The 19,876-nt window shown below is 39.7% G+C and overlaps 2 protein-coding genes across 3 annotated transcripts in view; both read right to left on the bottom strand.

The window, feature by feature from the left end:
• The window catches only part of LOC139118470 (uncharacterized), a 15,474-nt gene extending 2,517 nt beyond the window's left edge, over positions 1-12,957 (bottom strand). Inside the window, exons 1-8 of one of the 2 annotated variants that reach the window (XR_011548742.1) lie at positions 12,764-12,957; positions 7,432-7,596; positions 6,895-7,120; positions 6,514-6,623; positions 6,041-6,094; positions 5,399-5,449; positions 5,101-5,275; positions 1,240-3,563 (exon numbers count right to left, since the gene is read on the bottom strand). Coding sequence is in view for 1 of the 2 variants with exons in the window: in XM_070681766.1 (XP_070537867.1) it covers positions 1-23; positions 1,235-2,305 (1,094 nt within the window). In the remaining variant the exon portion in view is untranslated. Of the gene's footprint in view, positions 24-1,234; positions 3,564-5,100; positions 5,276-5,398; positions 5,450-6,040; positions 6,095-6,513; positions 6,624-6,894; positions 7,121-7,431; positions 7,597-12,763 lie in introns of those variants that run through there. The other variant, XM_070681766.1, reaches the window with a different exon arrangement.
• Positions 3,148-5,218, bottom strand: LOC139149673 (uncharacterized). Its single transcript, XM_070721539.1, has 2 exons — positions 5,101-5,218; positions 3,148-3,563 (listed from the first exon to the last, which is right to left on the bottom strand). The coding sequence occupies exons 1-2, from the start codon at positions 5,216-5,218 to the stop codon at positions 3,148-3,150; spliced, it is 534 nt and encodes a 177-aa protein (XP_070577640.1).
• Positions 12,958-19,876: the final 6,919 nt, after the last annotated feature.

Genomic DNA, 19,876 nt, shown 5'->3' with positions numbered 1-19,876 from the left:
TCATCAACCTTTTTAGGGTCAATCTGAAATATCAATAGACCAGACCAATGAGATACTGCTTTGTAAGAAGGCATATCAGGGACGTCGGCTTTTCAGTAGAAACACTGGTGTTGTGTATTACATGAATATAACGCTGTTTAATCAATAACATTGGGGATATCGTTGTAAAGAGGAATATCGTTGAAATTAGCTTCAACCTTTCAAGACATGGGACCCGGAGACACTGATGGTCTTTGGAACACGTGTATATCAATTCGAAGTAATTTGTAATTATTCCGTAATTGGAGCTGCCATATACGAACCGACTTCTAAATGCAACAATGTGCCACAGAGTTAATGTGAATGGTGAGAGTACTCTCAGATGCGAAAACCAAGTATGGCATCGACTTGCATGAACAGCCCTTTGATATATTTGGTGGTCAAGAAAGATATGAGACTCGCAAGGTTGCAAAAAATATATTCAAAAGAAACCGTGGTTTTGTTTTCGCATGTGACACCAAATGAGTGAGAAATTTGTCGTGACAAATTATGACCGGAAAGTGGTCATTGGCCAATAGAAACCAGCTCACACGCCTTCTCTAGAATACACACATAGAAAAAATTGACACAAAGACAAAATATGTACTGTCTGATTTGCACAAAATCAACTCGACCTACCATTTGATAGCGCTCCTCTTTTTTTTGTATCACTCGCCCAAAATAATTTAAACGGTGATTTGAAATTCATTATTGCAAGTAATTTGGTTTTGCTATGCACACTGTATGTATTTTGTCATATACTTGTATCTGGAAGATTTTCATACTAATCTACCATGGATGTTTTCTTAAAATTTTATAACAAATTTTACAAATACTAGACAAACAGACAAGCAGGGGATATGCTTTCATCTGCAGTCAATCAAAGTCAACATACACTAGGTACAGCGTAGAAGCGAACGAACCTTGACAATGAGATAAACGCCATAGCGCGTAACAAGCTTCACAAACCTGTCAAAACGCTTAAACGACAGGAAATCCAGAATTCACTTTGTTGAAAATACAATCAACTATAGTACAAAAAATAATGGAAATAGATACGCAAATACTACAGTGTACCGAGTGTTTGGTAGGCCTTCTACGTCGATCGAATAAAAAATCATATCACAAAAACAAAGAATCAACAACACTAGGCTCACACTTGGTTCAGTGTGGTAGGATCAATTAGACCGATGGTCCAAAGGACTAATATACGTACCTCGCCTCTTGTCGGTGGTCCACGTCTTCTGCCAAATTCTTGACTGCTATCCAACTTTTCCTCCTTCATCTGTTGTCTCCTACCTGGTCTACCTTGTCTTCCTGGTTTGCCCATTTCCCATTTAGGCTTATCCATGCCCGATGGAATACGGTATTCTTCGCCTGTCTTTGAACCCATTTCAGGGAAGTATGGTCTTGACATCTGAGGACGACCTTGACCCCACCACCTTCCAGGGCGACTCAGCCCCGGCTGTCCATCCATGCCTGGTCTTCCCATTCCACGCTGTCTGAGCTCGTCAATGCAGGTGTAGCGACCCTCGCCTTCCATGGCACAACAACGAGTCTTCTCCTGTACCCAGAAAGATGGTCTTGACATAACATCATCGTCATCTTCTGCCTCGCTGTTTTCGTTGACCATTTCACACATGTTGTCAATTCTCATCTTGCGAGAATCTTCAAAGCAGGCACGTGCTTCATCGTCATCATCCACGAAGCAGCACTCTGTCATCTTGTCCATCAGGTCGTTGTCTTTGGTCATCTTCTGGTAGAAGAAGGTCAGCATCTTGTTGAAGTTTTTCAGCATCATACCAATGGAGAGTTTCTCATTATCTGTTGCAACATCTTCATCGAGTTCCCTTTCAATCTGGGAGACATCTTCATCCTCAACAATTCTCTCACAGATTCTGTCACGGTGCTCTTCGTTAAACCTGTTTTCAGGATCCTGCCAGAACTGTCTTGGGTTTGGCTTCATCTGTCTCCTGTTGGGGATGTCACTGAAACACTGGTGGCGCTCCTCGCCAGTCTTCTCACAGCAGCCGAGCCTAGATGTCATGAACTCCTGCTTCCAAGCTGGCATGGTGGACGTGTCTTTCATCTCCTCTGTCATCTTATCACATAAGATATTGTTCTTCAACTTGCGTGTTTCCAGCATGCACTGACGACTCTCCTCACCTTCCATCTCACAACATCTTTGCATAGCATTCATGGTCTCCTCGTTTCTCTCTCTTCCACGCCATCTTCTCTCACTGGGCATAGGTTCGAAGTCTTCAATCGCATCGTTGTCCAGTTCCATCTCAACTTCTTCATCCCGTCCTTCACTGACTTTACGGCAGATCACTTCACGGTGGGATCATTGAAGAGGTCTTCAGGGCGCCTCCACAGGCGAGGTCTCATCATTGGGCGATGTCTTGGTTTATGCTCCCACAAGTGCATGCGGCCCATGATATCGAAGCACTGCACACGCTCTTCATCATTTTCTTGGCAGCATGGGTTGTCAATGGTGACCACATCATCCATGTCCTCTTCTTCAACCTCCTCGCCAAAGTGACCAATTCGGAAAACGTATTGCATTTCCTCGCCTTTGCAGACCTTGGTGAGGTGTTGACGCTCAGCTGTCTTGAAGCACTCAGTGCGTTCCGGACTGGACATCTTACAGCATTCCAGGAGATCCTCCTTGACGTCAAACACATCCATAGAGCCATCCTGCATACTGTTACAGATGCGTTCAATGCGTCCGTCTTCAATACGAGAAAGAATCATATCAGCAACAGGACCGGTCTGCTTGGAGACATCTTCTCCATAAGAGACATCTTGAAGCGATGGCACCTCATCTTCTTGAAGCACTGGTAACGTTCTTCTCCTGTCTTCTCGCAGCACCTGTCTCTGCGGTCAATTCTTGGCATGAGGGCATTAACATCTTCATCATACTCTTCGTCAAGATCAAGCAGGTCGTTTTCCTCTCCTGAGCAAACTCTGTCAATCTTTTCTTCAACTCTCCTGCGGATGCATTCGCGGCGTTCACCTTCTGGCTTTCCGCAGCATTCGCGCAGGATTCCATGCGTCGTGGACGTCTTGGGCGTCTTAGTCCACCATAAGGGCGGTCGGAATCGGACTCAAGACGTCTGCAGACTCTGTTCAGGCGTCTGCCATCCATTTGTCCATCATCTCCTCTTCGGTCTCTTCTCTCGGGAAGAGCTCTTTGCGCTCTGCTTCATCAAAGCACTTGTTGCGCTCTTCATCACTCTCTGCGCAACAAATGTGGTCGTCGTTTGGTGACTCCAAAGCACTCTGCAAGGTGAAGAACAGGTTGACGTTGTCTCCGCGGCAGACCTTCTCATAATGGTTGTTCTTCGCCCTTTCGAAACACTGCTTGCGATCCTCGGAATTTTCCATGTTACAGCAGCGTACCATCACTGGGTTTTCACTTGTCATTTCGTCATCTTCGTCCAGGATCACTCTACTGCAGACCATCGCCAGGCGGATGTCAGCAATTGATTCAAGCATGTCATCCGGGTGCTCTCTTGTAAGGAAGCAATTCAGGCGTTCCTCATCTTCATGTTGAGAAAGAGACGAAATCAAATGTTACCGTGATATACATATGAGAGGGATGAATACCTATAATGATTATTATATCATATCAGCATATTGATTTCACAAATACAACAATTTGATTGGTCCGGACCTGAAAATATCCATGCTATATTCCGGATATAGCACAGTTAAAAAACACCGAGGCCTTGGCTAGAGAAGAATACTTTCTTTTCGACGTTCATGCCAGAATTTCAATATGCAGTAAGCATATATCATGCAATAAACCCATGTCAGCAACGGGCATACCACCCGCTTTTGACCCATTCACGCCATATATGCACTCACTATCGCATGTGCATATATATCGTGAACAGGTGAAACCCTCATCGTACACCCATCGCTTGGATGCTACCCAGCGACGGTATACCACGAGATTTTGACCAGTTCACTACATATATGCACGAGCGATAGCGAGTGCATATATGAAGTGAACTGGTCAAAACCGAGGGGTATACCATCGCTGGGTGTGATTTATTGCTATTATATCATAACAGTATATTGAAATTCTGGGGTTGGACGTCAGAAAAGGCTTTTTGCTCAAGCTGAAAACTCGCGCGTGTGCCAACCATGGTATATTGGGAATATACCACGATCCTTTTCACGTCTCGACCAATCAGATCGCTGCATTTGCGCCATCAATATACTGGTATGATATAATACAACATATAGGCCAAGAATTAGCAAACAATGAAATCGATTGCATGCTGTCCTTTCGTTTTTCTAAAGTTGTTAAATTATTTTAGACTCCGTCACACTTTCTCATAAGCCTTAGGTTTTCCTATTTATATATCTAGCTTGACCACAAACGGTTTTGAATTAGAACCACAGTAATTACAGTATAGTACCACCGAATTCTCCATTAATAACAGTGGAATCGTCTCTGAGACAGTCATCAGGATTACATAGCGCAGGCGCAATGCATACCGCATATCACTATTGAAGTTCTCGTCAGCTAAAAAACACTAGTCCCGGGCACTAGTCTGATAGGGGTGGGTAACAGTATTCTGTTAGTCTATCAAGGTGCGAAATATGGGAACGTTGAGGAAGCGTGTAAGACCCGGCCTAGATGAATGGTAGTGAACTTGAAAAATTATAATAGAAGGAAAATGACAGCACATAAGGTTACGTTATTAATTGATTAAAGCCATTTATGTATTGGCTAATTCCAGGCGCCTATAATCACTTCTAAGATGTAGTTTTCCAATGCAGTGCAAGTCAGTTGATAACCCAAACTTTACTTTGTCATGAGTCTGGATGCCATGGGGTAAATCTTATACTTATTTCAGTGTTTAGACATAGCTTTTTGCCGATTTTTACTAATACTAGATCACAAATTTATAAGATAGTCAGTATAAACAAGAGGAATTATTCTGCACAAGCGCGGATATGTGATAAACATGCCTTTTTAAAGATTTGCAGACCAAAATCTCGAGAGTGTAATCAAAATTGCGTCGCATGAGGGCTCCCCGACTTCAAAATGGTACGGGAGATACAAACCTTTGACTCTGCAGCAGGGATAGATTGTACTGCTCTGTGCCTTAGCCTCGCTCAGAGGGGCTGTCTGTCTTTCTTGGGAGCAGACTTCATTGAAGAGCATCATGGCCATCTCACCCATCTCATGTCTTCTTCAAGACCGGAATCTCGGCGAAATCTTCTTCGGCGATAGTATCGGCTAAGCAAAAAAAAAAAGTACATACACATGCTGAAATTTCATGTAAACGAGATACAGGATGTCTTCCTGGAAACATGGGGAATTCATACGTTGTAAATACACGCGTGTCTTGATGATACTTACTAATTTCTTTGACAAGTTCAAGTTCCTCTTCGCTCAGCTGCATCATGGCATCTGGATAAAACAAATATATGGAATGGAGAAATCTTGATGATTGAAATCAGATAATATTCTACTCGGTATGTGACATCGATTTTCAAATTGACAGTTTTGAACACCACAGCTGTCTCATGTATACGTTAAATTTTCCGTAAGCGAGGGGGTCCACTTAGGCCTACTTCTTCATGTAAAATATCGCTTTCTGTATTTATTACGTCAAGTGAAAGACTTAAACTTTTGCTCAAACTTTCCTCAAGAAATATTTCAACCGTGCTCTTTCAAAATCAAGAATAAAAATCGGGGGTCACCGTGCACATTTTAGTATTAGAGAAACAAATAACACAAGATTTGCTGATATTTAAATTCAAAATAGTCGCCATCCCTGTGTTATCTCTATAGGGAAAAAATTTTCGAATTTCGAAAAACTAAGCCGATGAAAAGCTTTCTTTCACCAAGAGCTTTAAAATGAACCCCCACATGTGGTATATCAGAAAATAATTGTAAAAGTTTGAGAGTCCGAATATCTGTCTCCGAGGCGCATTCTACCTAACAAAATGCCCTATATTGCTACTATTATATAAAGCAGGTCGATAAAAGTGTCCTTACCGACAGTTTCTAGGGTAACAATATCATCGTCTGTGAGATCAATCATTTCGTCACCTGCAAACAAGGTAAATTGCATGATCAAAATTAAGTCATTTTCCAGAGCCAGTATTCAATGTAAGATAGTTTTCTTTTTTCAAATGTTCAAATACCCATGCATCGCAAAAACACGTATACGGACGGTCAATTAGATCGACATTTGTAAAATTTTGAATCACAGTGTCTCAATATCGCACAACATGATATCTTAGTTGAGATATTTTGGGCAAAGTGAAAAATTGTTGAACTTGAGAAAGCTCTTCCTGTCTGCATAACATAATAGTGTGATGACATTGCTTCATCGGGATTTTTGAAAGAAAGAAGAAAATAAGTGGAAATGTTTATTTACCAACAGTTTAAATCAAGACAACTTTTTCACTGAATCAGTTTATTGCCACAGTTTGCTATGTTACACGCTTAAGTAAAATTCACTTTACCTGTTGGAGGTCTTGTTCCAACTGGACAGACAGTTTTAGTGAGTGGTCCTTGGAATTCCCCGGGGTTCTCAAGATAGAAGTATTCCATGTCTTCTGAAGCAATTGTAGCCCTACAAACGAGATCAATCGAATCTATTAGACATACATACATACATACATACATACATACATACATACATACATACATACATACATACATACATACATACATACATACATACATACATACACACACACATACACATACATACATACATACATACATACATACATACATACATACATACATACATACATACATACATACATACATACATACATACAAATTAAACTTTGATCTCCGTTTTACTTTTCAATAATATCATACGAGTGACTCTTTACCTGATCAATACGCAGCCGCACTCGGGAGCCTTCCAGCGGAAGGATACTTTGGTATGAGTCTCGCTGAGATCGTCAGAGTTGACGATGACGTTTGGACAGGACTTAATCTCGCGAGTGCGAGAGTTGGTTGCCTTCAGAACACCGGGTGAACACTTCTCGTCGATGTTTTCAACTGTGACCGTGAACTGGGAAAATGGCTGCTCCTTGTCGTTAGCAACGAGGCCGACTAGAAACAATGAAATGAAGAGGCTATTATCCATTAATCAGAAAATACCGTACATTCAGACAGGTTATAGGACGTTCAGAATATAAAACCAATCACAGTTTATACATTTTATTCAGTTGATCTTTACAAAGTATGTGACCACAAATCATCATATCTCATAAACGAGAGAGAGAGAGAGAGAGAGAGAGAGAGAGAGAGAGAGAGAGAGAGAGAGAGAGAGAGAGAGAGAGAGAGAGAGAGAGAGAGAGAGAGAGAGAGAGAGAGGAGGAGAGAGAGAGAGAGAGAGAGAGAGAGAGAGAGAGAGACTTTACCTGTGTGGCTCTCGAATGGAGTGTAGCCCTGCTCCAAATCAAAGAGAACAAGTTCGAAGAGGGGTTGTATGTCCTTGTCGTACATTTCATTTATGCCTTCCTGGGCTCCAAAGGCAATAAGCTCCTCGGGGATATTGTCGGGGCATTCTTGGAATTCATACCCATCTTTGGAAGAGAAAAGACAAAGATATACATGCTAGATCTTTCATATTATTAAACTAAATATCATAACTTTCGTTATTGTAAAGAGTAATTATTAATATTTGTTTACTTTATTTACTGCTACATACGGAGAAGACGCATTATGTTAAGTTGCATTAGTTTCAGCTAGCTTCTGCTCAGTGATTCATGTGAACCGAATTAAACTTTGGCATAAACTGTCCCACAATGCATAAACGAAAATTGTAACTGACCGCTATAAGCCCTCCAGCAATAAACCAATTGTAGGCGACGACATACTGTGGCCAAAGGAAGCTAGGTTGCTGGCGGCAAATCTGAATATTTTGTATATATCCAGGTAGATTTACAGGGCCTACATTTCGAATAGAATGCTCCTCGTGGACAGGTATTATCAAATTTTTTATAGTTCCTTTCTGGTAGCCTCATTTTAGAGCTTTTGAAGAAAGAAAATTTTTCCCCGTCTTGATTTTTCGAAAATCGAAAATTTACATAGCTTAATTGCGTGAAATTTAATATTTCTGAAAACAACTTCATTTATGTAATTGCATGATGACCGTGAAATCTTCCTCAACTATATGCAAATGATCCTAATGAATAATTCATGATATATTAGCCTACGACCGGTTTTGCAGTGACACGTTTCAATATATAATACGGTGAGGAGGTCAACCGAGTTAATTTGCTTTCGGAATGCCAGCATTGTTCTGCAGAGTCAGCGAATTAAGGACAATCGAGGTGCGACCTTTCGGCGTGGTCTGATCTGGTTGGCTGCCAAATCCAGCTCACAGACCTATAAATTAGTCAGATGTGACCTTAAACAGTTCACCTGTCGCTGTGTTAACAGTGATATATCTCCCCACTATCTCAACAACATCCGCTATTCATTGTGTTGGTCAATTGTGCCACCACTGGGTCAAGTAGTTAGCACAGAAAAAAAGTAGCAAAGGGTCAAGAAAGTCGGTGTAATTGTTTTCTGCTGTCACCATCTTTAGTGTGCCTCGGTTAGTTCAAGGTCATCCGAACTTGACGAGTCAAGGACGGGCAAAAACACTGACAATCATCGTTTTAATATCATAGCAGTTATGACACAAATATTATCGTTTAGAAACTTAAGCAAAGAAAATAGATGTAATTCTATATGTAAACGATCACGAACAAAACTAACTATATACACCGTAAAACTTATATTGAATAAATACACTCACAAGAATGATCTTTACCGCGGAAACTGTATAAACATTTGATGTGAACTTGGAGCTCGCGTTGTGAAGTCTTTATTTATTTGTTTGTTTGTTTTTCGTAAATATAAAAGTACATGCCAAATAATTTGCTTGTTATCAGAAGTCCAATTCGTCTACTTCTCGTATTCTATTTCAATTGAAGTGCGAAATCTGAGGTGACATGCAATATTAATCCGTAGGTGGCGCCCTCACCTGCACGCAGACGATAATTTTTCTAGCTTTAGTTTGATTGGTTTATATGACGTATCTGCTACCCCTAATACTAGAGACAAAAATAGACTAAAGGAGAGATTGCCGAGATTGTCCGAGAATGTTATGCTCAATTTGATTAAGTTTAACGGTCACGTGTGTGTCTGCTGATAAAGAAAATGTAATCATCGATTGAAATTGGGTACAAATAACTTCCGTTGGTTTCGTCTAGAGATAAGTTACTTATTAGTATTGTACAGAAACTCTGAACATTCTTCTTTATCTGATTGACTGACAGCAAACATCCTGGCATTGTCCGGCAGCCATGATGAATTGCCACTTTTGAGTCGGCCTCACTTCGATCACCCCATCATAAAATGCGACCCATTTGTGATTCATATCAGACAACGCTACAATGTACATACTATCTGAGGATTTATTGGGTTGATATTGATTACTTCAAATATAAAGGGAGGGAGGGGAGCGACTGCAAGTTTGTGCATCACCATCTTAGTTTAATCTTGACAGGGTATTGTCAAGATTGTCTCCAACTTCACTTTCTCGCAAAGTCTCGTCCCTCTTGAGATCACAGTATCTGGTCATCGGATTCTGGTGAGAATCCCTTTTTTGTATATTACTGATCGGTCGCCTTCTACTCCCAGAACTGAATTTATCAAACGTTGACCTGGTTGAAGTTATAAAAAGAACTTTAACAGAAGCGAAAGAAAAAGACTTTGATCAGATGTGATGGATATTGGGAAACCGTTTGGCCCTTGACCAAGAATACAAGAAGGTGAAGTTGTCGAACAATTGGATACTCTTTAGCTATGCACGTTATAGCCGTTAGCATAGGGCTTTTTATTTTTTTTAATATCGATTCCCTCATGGAATATGATCGAGTAATTGATGAAAATGAATAGAAAATGTCATAACCCGGATGATGGCCTCGGGAGTTGCGCCCTCTGTCCTTCTGGATGAAATTACTTAAAGTCTGTACGCTCGAATATTGTAAAAGCTGTAGCAACGATATTGGAAATTGTCAATCATATATAAATTTATATTTATGTGTATTTTTGTTCCTTTTATCTGATAGGTATTGATGCGTTCAGACATTTAGGATCATTTTCTTCGGAAATGAAGTTTTAAAGTACATATCTACGCTTATTTTCAATTTTTTCTGGTTATTTGTTTTTTAATACTTTTTTGATAAGCTCGAATATATATATGAATTTCCAACATAAGCTTACAGTTTGAACACAAAACAGGCTTGGCTTTTCAACTCCTATCGGGAAATTTACTTTTACAGTTGTTCTCCACCGTGACAAAACCATCGCACTTTTAATAATTTCGGGTTTTTTTTTCAAAGAACAAAATGTTTTCATTTTTTCCAACTCTATCGAGACCAGAAAGCCAATCAGATTAAGCGAATAGAAAATATCAAACAAATCAGAAAGAACGGAATTTTTACCGCCTCAAAGTTTGCTTTGAAACCTGTCGTTTTAGAAACAAGAATTTGTAGGTGTTTGCGGAGGTTCAAGTGTTTGTTTGACTACGACCACCTTGAACTCTACGATTCCTCATCTAAATTTGGAGCATTCAGCACTGTCCCCTGTGACCTTGGTACGTTTAGCTGTTTTCTAGTGTTCTGTTAGACTGATGTTATCAGTCAAACGACTCAGCTCATTCAACCATGCGACTCAACTTTTCGGAAGTCATTCCGTGGCAGTATGCCAGATAATGGTCACTTTTTGTAATGTCTGGAAGGGTATCCGAGGGTCTCTAAAGTTTTGTTTGACCGGAGCAGCGTAATTGCGCGCGATCCACTGGGGTCATTTCCGACTATTTGTCCGGAGACACTGATAAAATTAGCGAATTTTTGGCAAATTGACAACTGTTTAGTTTAGCTGGAGTCATTCATTAAAGTGATGAACATAGAAATCCGATTTTTTTTTCGCCTCAAAAATAACAACTTTACCATTGTCCCTTTGAATGACACCGCCTAGTGAGAACACCGGCATCGCTTCAGCGCAGCATAGCATAGAGGTGAATCGTTCAATTTTACTCAAATTCACATGCTTGACATAAACTTAGGACGTGGTTATTTTTTGCTTTATCTACGTAACTGGCGAAAGAATCCTGTGAGAAAGCTACTTCACTGTGAACGTGAAAGGCAAAGTCACTCAGATACAATGAACCCAAAAATGCAGGTGGAAACACAACATCAAAAACTATAGCTGACGTGGTCTTGTTGTCATGGAGTGTTCTCCACAGTTTCGAAGTAAAGTAAAGAGGAGGGAAAGGAATGTTAAAGTGCATCGCCTTGGTTTAATCTGATTGGTCGATGTCAGGTTTGATCTGATTGGTCAATGTCAGGTTTGATCTGATTGGTCGATGTCAGGTTTCATAACAACTACTTTTTTCATACAAATTGTCTTTCCTCTCGAGCAATGAAAAGACTTCTCCTAGTCTGTGGGTTACATCAATATCAAAACAAGTTAAATAGAATGAATAAACTATAATTCTGCAGACTAATGAGATGATTACGAAATCGAAGCAATATGCTTTGGTAGAACTAGACTGTCGCGTAGATGATGGGATGAACGCGCTTAGCTACCAAGGAACTACCGCGTACGCCCGAGGATAGCCAAGCGACTGGTCGGCCAGTCTTGGTATAGATAAACATGTTTGTGTTTTGCCGACCTTCCTACATAACGAAATGATTGATTATGTAAGAAACGACTTCTTCACATTTGTGTGTCTTCCGTTCAAACATGTTTGCGTGATCAAAATGCTTGTAATCTCTCAATCTCGTTTGGGTTAACAAGACACCAACTTAAATATTGCTGGTTAGTCTAGCGATGAAGCTTCTGTGTACGATGCTTCGATGTTGTGCGATCCTCGGGTCTTACACACTGTCGCGGGAGAGCTTGCAACAACACCCGGCTTCACACTGAGGAGTCGTACAAAATCAAAAGAAACACTGGGGTCCAAAGCTTTATTTTCACTTGGCGATGCTGCGCAGAAATAACCACTTCAATCGTCGGTTGCCGCGAAGAGTGAAGTTGTTGACAACGGTAGGCCCTTTGTTATCGGAGAACGCTACCGACCGTCCGCGAGATGGCCGATAGCGACCCTGAATCAGTGGCTCGCGTGAATGTTTCCAACAGCGCGACACTGCTTGGTCACAACTCAAGGACTGATGCAAAAAAATCTCAACATTGCTGCGTAGTTAACATTGCAAATGATAATTGTACAGATTTTTTTTGAGAAAGAGACCAGAAAGGTCCGGACAGTGACAAAACTAGGCATCGTAGAAGAATCTAAACGACGCAGAGTAAACAACTTGAAGGCACTTACTTGAAAAAAAAATCGCATTTCAGAGAATTAAAAAATAAAATCAGGATTAAAAAGTAAAATAATGACTCAGTCAGAAGAAAGTAAAAATAATATCAGGGATGAGTTCAACAAGTACAGGAACCGAGGAACATCTTTACTAGAGCTGCATTCTAGACGAAACAATCAAGAAACTACGCAATATCCAATCGAAGAGTTACACAAAACGGTTGGTTGATTTGAGGTTGAAATTCAGCGAATGCCACTTTGGTTCGCTTCCATTGCCGCTGTGTAACGTAAGTTTAGTTGTACCGCTTCTCTTGCTTGCAAACACGCTTTTTCCCGTTAACGCTAATGACGAAGGTACGCTGGATTCGACTATAACTTACCGTTCTGGGCATACGCCCCGACGATGGCGATGGCGAGCAGTAGAAGACGCATTTTTGTTCACCCCAGCTACCGCACTGTTGTGAATAGATTTGAGCCCAGTCGGCAGATTGCAGGTTATATGCACCGAGGCCTGATAAGCTTGTTGGTCAGGTGATCGCTGACCGGGTCGCGCTGATAAGGATAGCGAGCCGCGCGATTGTGATGACCCCGTGTTATCGGAATGTCAATAAACATCATTTTAAAGTGGATGACGTTGCCAAAAGTTTCCCACTGGTCAGGAGAGAAAAACAAGTTATATATAGTGAAACAACATTATGTCGGAGGATGTGGCTTTTTTCGTTGTTTTTTCTGCATATCTTCGAAGTGACCAGTTCATGCTGAGATAGTGTGTTCACCCCGAAGCCGTAGATTAATGATGTAAACAGGAAGCTGAAAAAAATCACTTTCCATTTATAATTAAGTGATTTCCCGCCTGCTATCCCGACAAATGATTTCACTTTGTGCCGAGATCATTTCTGCTTGTTTGTTCGTTTTCCCATTTTATATGTTTACGGCCTTCAACTGAGCAGCATTGTCCACTGAATGCAAGTTACGACTGCGCGTGCGCTGTAGTGATCTGTTCTGGTAGTGAGGTAAAGCGTATTGAAGTTTACTCGAGCAATCTATTTAGCAATCTATGTGATTATTAGAACACACCATAACCTGCTGACGTCGTACAATATGTCGAACCCACCCCTGTTCGACTGAATTTTCCGTTATATACAATATGGCCCCACAAACAACAAGACGTACTGATTTGATTTAATGTGAAACTTTCAGTGGCGCACCAAAGCAGTACTGCGAACAACACAGCCCATGTGAGGAAAATCAGTGTTTGCTAGAGGTCAACTTTATATGTAGAATATGTGAGACAATACGCTATGATAATGTAGTACCTCGCTAATATACACAAACATAGACCGAATACCCTTCAATTTTGTAAAAGTTTTCGGTGGGTAACACGACTTTTCTCATTTTCTGCATTTTGAATTTAGACTAGCCTACCAGTGTTTGGTAGCGCCCCTTTGAGGTCGGCACCATTGTGAGAAAACATCTTGTCCTTCCAGCGGGCAAGCAAGCAAGCAAGCAAGCAAGCAAGCAAGCAAACATACATACATACATACATACATACATACATACATACATACATACATACATACATACATACACACATGCATACATGCATACATACATACATACATACATACATACATACATACATACATACATACATACATACATACATACATACATACATACATACATACATACATACATACATACATACATACATACATACATACATACATACATACATACATACATACATGCATACATACACACATGCATGCATACATACATACATACATACATACATACATACATACATACATACATACATACATACATACATACATACATACATACATACATACATACATACATACATACAGACATACAGACAGACATACAGACATACATACATACATACATACATACATACATACATACATACATACATACATACATACATACATACATACATACATACATACATACATACATGCATACACACATGCACACATGCATACATACATACATACATACATACATACATACATACATACATACATACATACATACATACATACATACATACATACATACATACATACATACATACATACATACATACATACTAGATGACGTCATATGAGAACAATGCCATAAGCGAAGCCAACAAATTACGGCATTGAAATTTATTGGACGGTAAAACTTATAGAGCACAGGGTCATTTTTTGGAATTTTGAGGAAATATAGATTTTGGTAAAATAGATTTGTTGATATTTATAGTGTATGCGTCAAAACGTAATTCAAACGGCGCAACACAACGGTTTTGAGAATTTTAATTCTTGATTTTGAAAGTGAATGGTTGAAAGATTCCTTGAAGAAAAATTGAGGTAAGTTAAAGTCTCTTACTTTCGAGATGCTTTCTTCTTATCTTCAATAAACATGAAGACGCCATTGATCGAATGCCGTATCAAACATTACTGCGTATGTTTACTGAAGTTGAACGACCTTTATCTGAGACCGAGTGCTTTCCTTTGGGCGTGAGAGATTTCAATAACGTCGTTCCCGGAGCCGCTTAAGGTTGCATGCGCCCCAAAACTGAAAAGACACACTTTTCTGTCAAACTTTCCTCAAAGAATCTTTCAACCATACGCTTTATCAATATCAATAGGGGTCACCGTGCGGATTTTCGTGCTAGAGAAACAAATTAGCCAAGATTTACCGATATTTGAAATTCAAAATGGCCGCCATCCTTATGTTAACTTTGTGGAGATTTTGAAAAAAAACCAAGATGGTGATAATTTTACTAGCACCAAGAGCTTGAAAATGAACCCCAATAAGTGATAGATCGGATAAAAATTGTAAAATTGAGAGAGTCCGACTATCTTTCGCCGAGGCGCTTGCTACCTTAAACACTCCAAGACGCATCAAGGTCATGACGTGCACGATATCAACTACAAGATTACATCTTTGATGAAGCTATCATACATAAGAAGTACGTCACGGCCAATCACCCCAGTATCGTACCAACGTCAAGAGCAGTCCGACCACTGTAACAAAAAACAAAATGAAATGTCAGGGGGATTATATATGTTCTGTCTCTCCCTTTTTCAGCCAGTATCCGTCTTCCCCTGCTCTCTATCTGTCTCCCCGTCCCTTTACTTCTCTTAAACAGTCTGTTACCCCTGGCTTGTATTTGCCTCTGTCTCTGTCTGTCTGCATATTTTTCTTTATATCTGTATGCTATCTACGTCTGTGTCTCTCTGTCTTCCTTGTCTCTGTATGTATCATTTCGTTCAAATCAGCAGCAATCTTGCACAATGCGACATGTTTAAGCAATAAAGCACACCTAGTGATGCTATACCACGAGATTTTGACCAGTTCACGACATATATGCAAGAGCGATAGCGAGTGCATATATGAAGTGGACTGGTCAAAATCTCGTGGTATACCGTCGCCGGGTGTGATTTATTGCTATTATATCATAACAGCTTATTGAAATTCTGGCGTTGAACGTCATAAACGGATTTTTGCTCAAGCTGAGAGCTCACGCGTATGCCAGCCGTGGTATGTCGCCGATATACCACGGTTTCTTTTTGCGTCTCGACCAATCAGATCGCAGTATTTATTATTATCATTATCTTTAAGATACTAATCCTCGTTGGGAAATTGGATTTGGAAATTCTGAGAGCTCACGCGTATAGCAGCTCACCATTAATATACTGTTATGATATAATAGGCCATATTACACAGTCGTTTTTCAGTTTAAGGTAGAACGCACCTCGGGGACAGACATTCGGACTCTCAAACTTTTACAGTTCTCTTCTGATATACCACTTGTGGGGGTTCATTTTAAAGCTCTTGGTGAAAGAAAACTTTTCACCGGTTTAGTTTTTTGAAATTCGAAAATTTTTATTTTTCGCCATAGAGTTAACACAGGGATGGCGGCCATTTTGAATTTCTAATATCGATAAATCTTGGGTTATTTGTTTCTCTAGTACCAAAATTTGCACGGTGACCCCTATTTTTATTCTTGATTTAGAAAGAGAATGATTGAAAGATTCCTTGAGGAAAGTTAGAGCAAAAGTTTAAGTCTTTCACTTTCGAGGTGCATTACCTTAAGTTAGCTCGCGCCTCGAAAATGCAAGACTCAAATTTTGCTCAAACTTTACCAAGCAAACTTTCAACTGTTCTCTTTCAAAAGCACGAATAAAAATCAGGGTCACCGTGCAAAATTTGGTACTGTAGAGACAAATTACCTAAAAAGGCCGTCTTCCCTGTGTTAACTCTGCATGGAAAAATAATTTTTCGATTTTTGTAAAACCAAAATGATGAGAAGTTTTCTTACACCTAGAGCTGTAAAATGAACCCCCACAAGTGGTAGATCAGAAAAGAATTGGAAAAGTTTCAGAGTCCGAATATCTGTCTCCGAGGCGCATCTACCTTAAACTATCATGTAAGTTTGCTGCTCGTCACAGTACGAACAACTAGGCTGAGTGTGTCACAGCTAAAATTTCAACAAACAACATAAAGAACAAATTATGTGACGCCACCAAAAGTGTATAGAGTTTTTGTCAATGTCAAGTCTATTTTTCCTGATCATAATTCGTGTGAAATGCCATAGACCGTCCAAACGGGTCTATAGAAATGCTCAATAGGGTGATTCTTGAAAGAGATCGTCATTACCATAACAGATGATGGCAATGACGTTGGTACCAGTGCGTGTTGCAGTGATTGATCGTGACGTAAGGATTGCACCTGATAGTTTGATCGAAGACGTAATCTTGAAGTTGACACCGATCACTTCTTGAACTTGATGAGTCACGGTGTGTTTGAGCGACTCCTCTTAGGTCGCTGATCACGCTTAGCGCTCGGTTTCAGATAAAAAGGTCGTTCAGCTTCAGTTCATCTGGTTCATACGAGAGCAATCTGGGCATTGGGTCAACGGTATCTTCACAAAACAAAGGATCCTTGTTAAACATTGGATCTACTTCGCAAAACGCTCGTGACCGTCTCTTTCTCTCCTTATGTACGGTAGTGATATTTGTAGTTGTAATTCTCTCTCTCTCTCTCTCTCTCTCTCTCTCTCTCTCTCTCTCTCTCTCATCGATTACAGTTATATACTCTGTTGCAATTACATATTCTTTTTCCTACACATCTGAAACATTTTCAAATTTTGAGTACAGCGGAATGGCTTGAAACAATTTCACACTGAGACGCACAAGAGCTAAAATCATCATCATCATCATCATCATCATCATCATCATCATCATCATCATTGTCATCACAAATCACGGGAATGACTTTGCGTGATGAATTGTAACGCACGGAGATGTGAGATGTGTCCCAGGACTGGAAGATTCGTCGCTCGAGGGCGCTTCTCTCCCCTCTCTTCTCTATATCGGACATCCGCTCCCATAATTTCATATACCATTTTTAGAAAAAAGAAGGGCACGAACAAAGAAATAAAATATTTCGCACTTCACAGCGGTATCTCCTGCTAAAAATACACAATACATTCATATGAAGTAAACAGTCATAGTTTACTACTGTCAAAGAAGCGGCGTAATCTCTGTAATACAGAACAAATGATGTTGAAGTCGTTTTGAAAAAGTTTATAACAGGCAGAATTTGTAATTTCTGATAATATTTTAATTATATTAGATTTAAAAAGATGTACATGTATTTTCTTTTCCTTAGAATATTTTGAAGTAAAAAATATTCAAATTAGTCTTGCCGAAATAACCAATTATTACATTTGGTCATTTTATTATTTATTATTGACAAATTAAGTCTTTATTATTGACTGAAATTCACCTGACAACAATGACGTTGGATATTAAATATATGGATATAAATACACAAAGTCTTCGTTGAGAAATTGAACATATTGCATTTGGCATGATTCCGGGAGCGAGTAGGAAACAACATTTCACAATGAAAACCAAAATAACAGAAAATGCATAATATAGACAGCTTACTCAACTTTGATCAAATTGATAAAGAAAATATTTGTTTATTCTTTGAGTACTGTACACCTTTAACTCCTAGAACAGATGTCTGTTCAGCAAGTGTCGCCAACATACAAAATCAGTTTACACTTTTCTCGGAAGGACCGTGACACGGTCCAAGCAGAAGGGAGCGCGCCCTCTCAGGCCGACAATATAAAATCTGATCATCGTGACGAAGGAAGCCACGCATTTGGATGAATTAAAACTGTAAAGTAATAAGCATAGCAATACAACAAAGTACAATGTGTGTGATTGTGTGTGTGTATATATATATATATATATATATATATATATATATATATAATTGTAGAGAACAAGGTTAGTGCACCTTAGCTACAAGTGACGTCATCACATGACCATTGTTCATATTTTAAAGAACGTTTTTTCGTCTCTTGTAACCGTACACAACATCCTCTGGCAGCTTAGAATACCATCAATGCTGTTCTCCTCCTCCATAAAACATAAGAAATTAAACATTTATGATTTTATAACCGTCAAAACATTAGCATCGACAGAGAGAGAAAGAGAGAGAGAGAGTGAGAGAGTGAGAGAGAGAGAGGGAGACAGACACAGAGAGAGAGAGACAGACGGACAGACAGACAGACAGACAGAGACAGACAGAGACAGAGACAGACAGACAGAGACAGAGGCAGAGAGAGACAGACAGGGATAGAGACAGAGACAGGGACAGGGACAGACAGACAGACAGACAGACTGTGTGTGTGTGTGTGTGTGTGTAGGTGTGTGTGTGTGTATGATATAGACAATCAGCATCAATCAACCTCCAATTAATGTTTTAGTAGGACGTTAAACTGCGTACACAGTTTTGATAACGCATCAGTTGAAATTCCCGACGGAATAGTGATCCGATTCTGTGAAAATGCCACTGTTATATTCTGTCATTTTAAAATTTAATCTTATGCCATTAAGGTATAAGAGATTATAAACAACGTCTTCATGAAATATAAACAATGTATGAATAAAATATATGAACTTTTGCAAGCAGCTTGCTAGATTTGTTTTAGGTACGAACTAACAGGCTTCTTTTACAAATATGTTGATAGCTGTCTCCACGACAAGAAGGAGAATTTCTGAAGCGCCACCTCGTGACTGTTTCTATCGACTCTGTTCTCAGCTAGTACTTCATATATTAACTTCCCTCGACATCTATGATCGAGTATGTAACTTGGGCACTGACTTTGGACAAAGAGGTTAACATCTTCAACTTGGATTTTCTGTCAGTGAAAGAATCTCTATCGAAACCCGTTATAGCCATTTTGATAAAAGCTAATCTTTCTAACACCAGAATGCAGAAACTAGCTACAAAGAAACTATATGTTTCAATTTTGATACTAGATCGTTGAAGATAATGTCAGCTTTTCGCGCACACTTAAGAGGAGTAAATACTGTTATTTCACCGTCACTTTCAATCAGTGTTCTAACTAATCAGTTTAACGTTGAGGCTACACTGCCAACATTGTTTTAAGCGAC

Source organism: Ptychodera flava, chromosome 2 (assembly GCF_041260155.1).
Source record: "Ptychodera flava strain L36383 chromosome 2, AS_Pfla_20210202, whole genome shotgun sequence".
In the NCBI taxonomy this organism is placed as follows: domain Eukaryota; kingdom Metazoa; phylum Hemichordata; class Enteropneusta; family Ptychoderidae; genus Ptychodera; species Ptychodera flava.
Note: the sequence above shows the minus strand (reverse complement) of the source record. Positions and strands in the feature narration are given on the sequence as shown.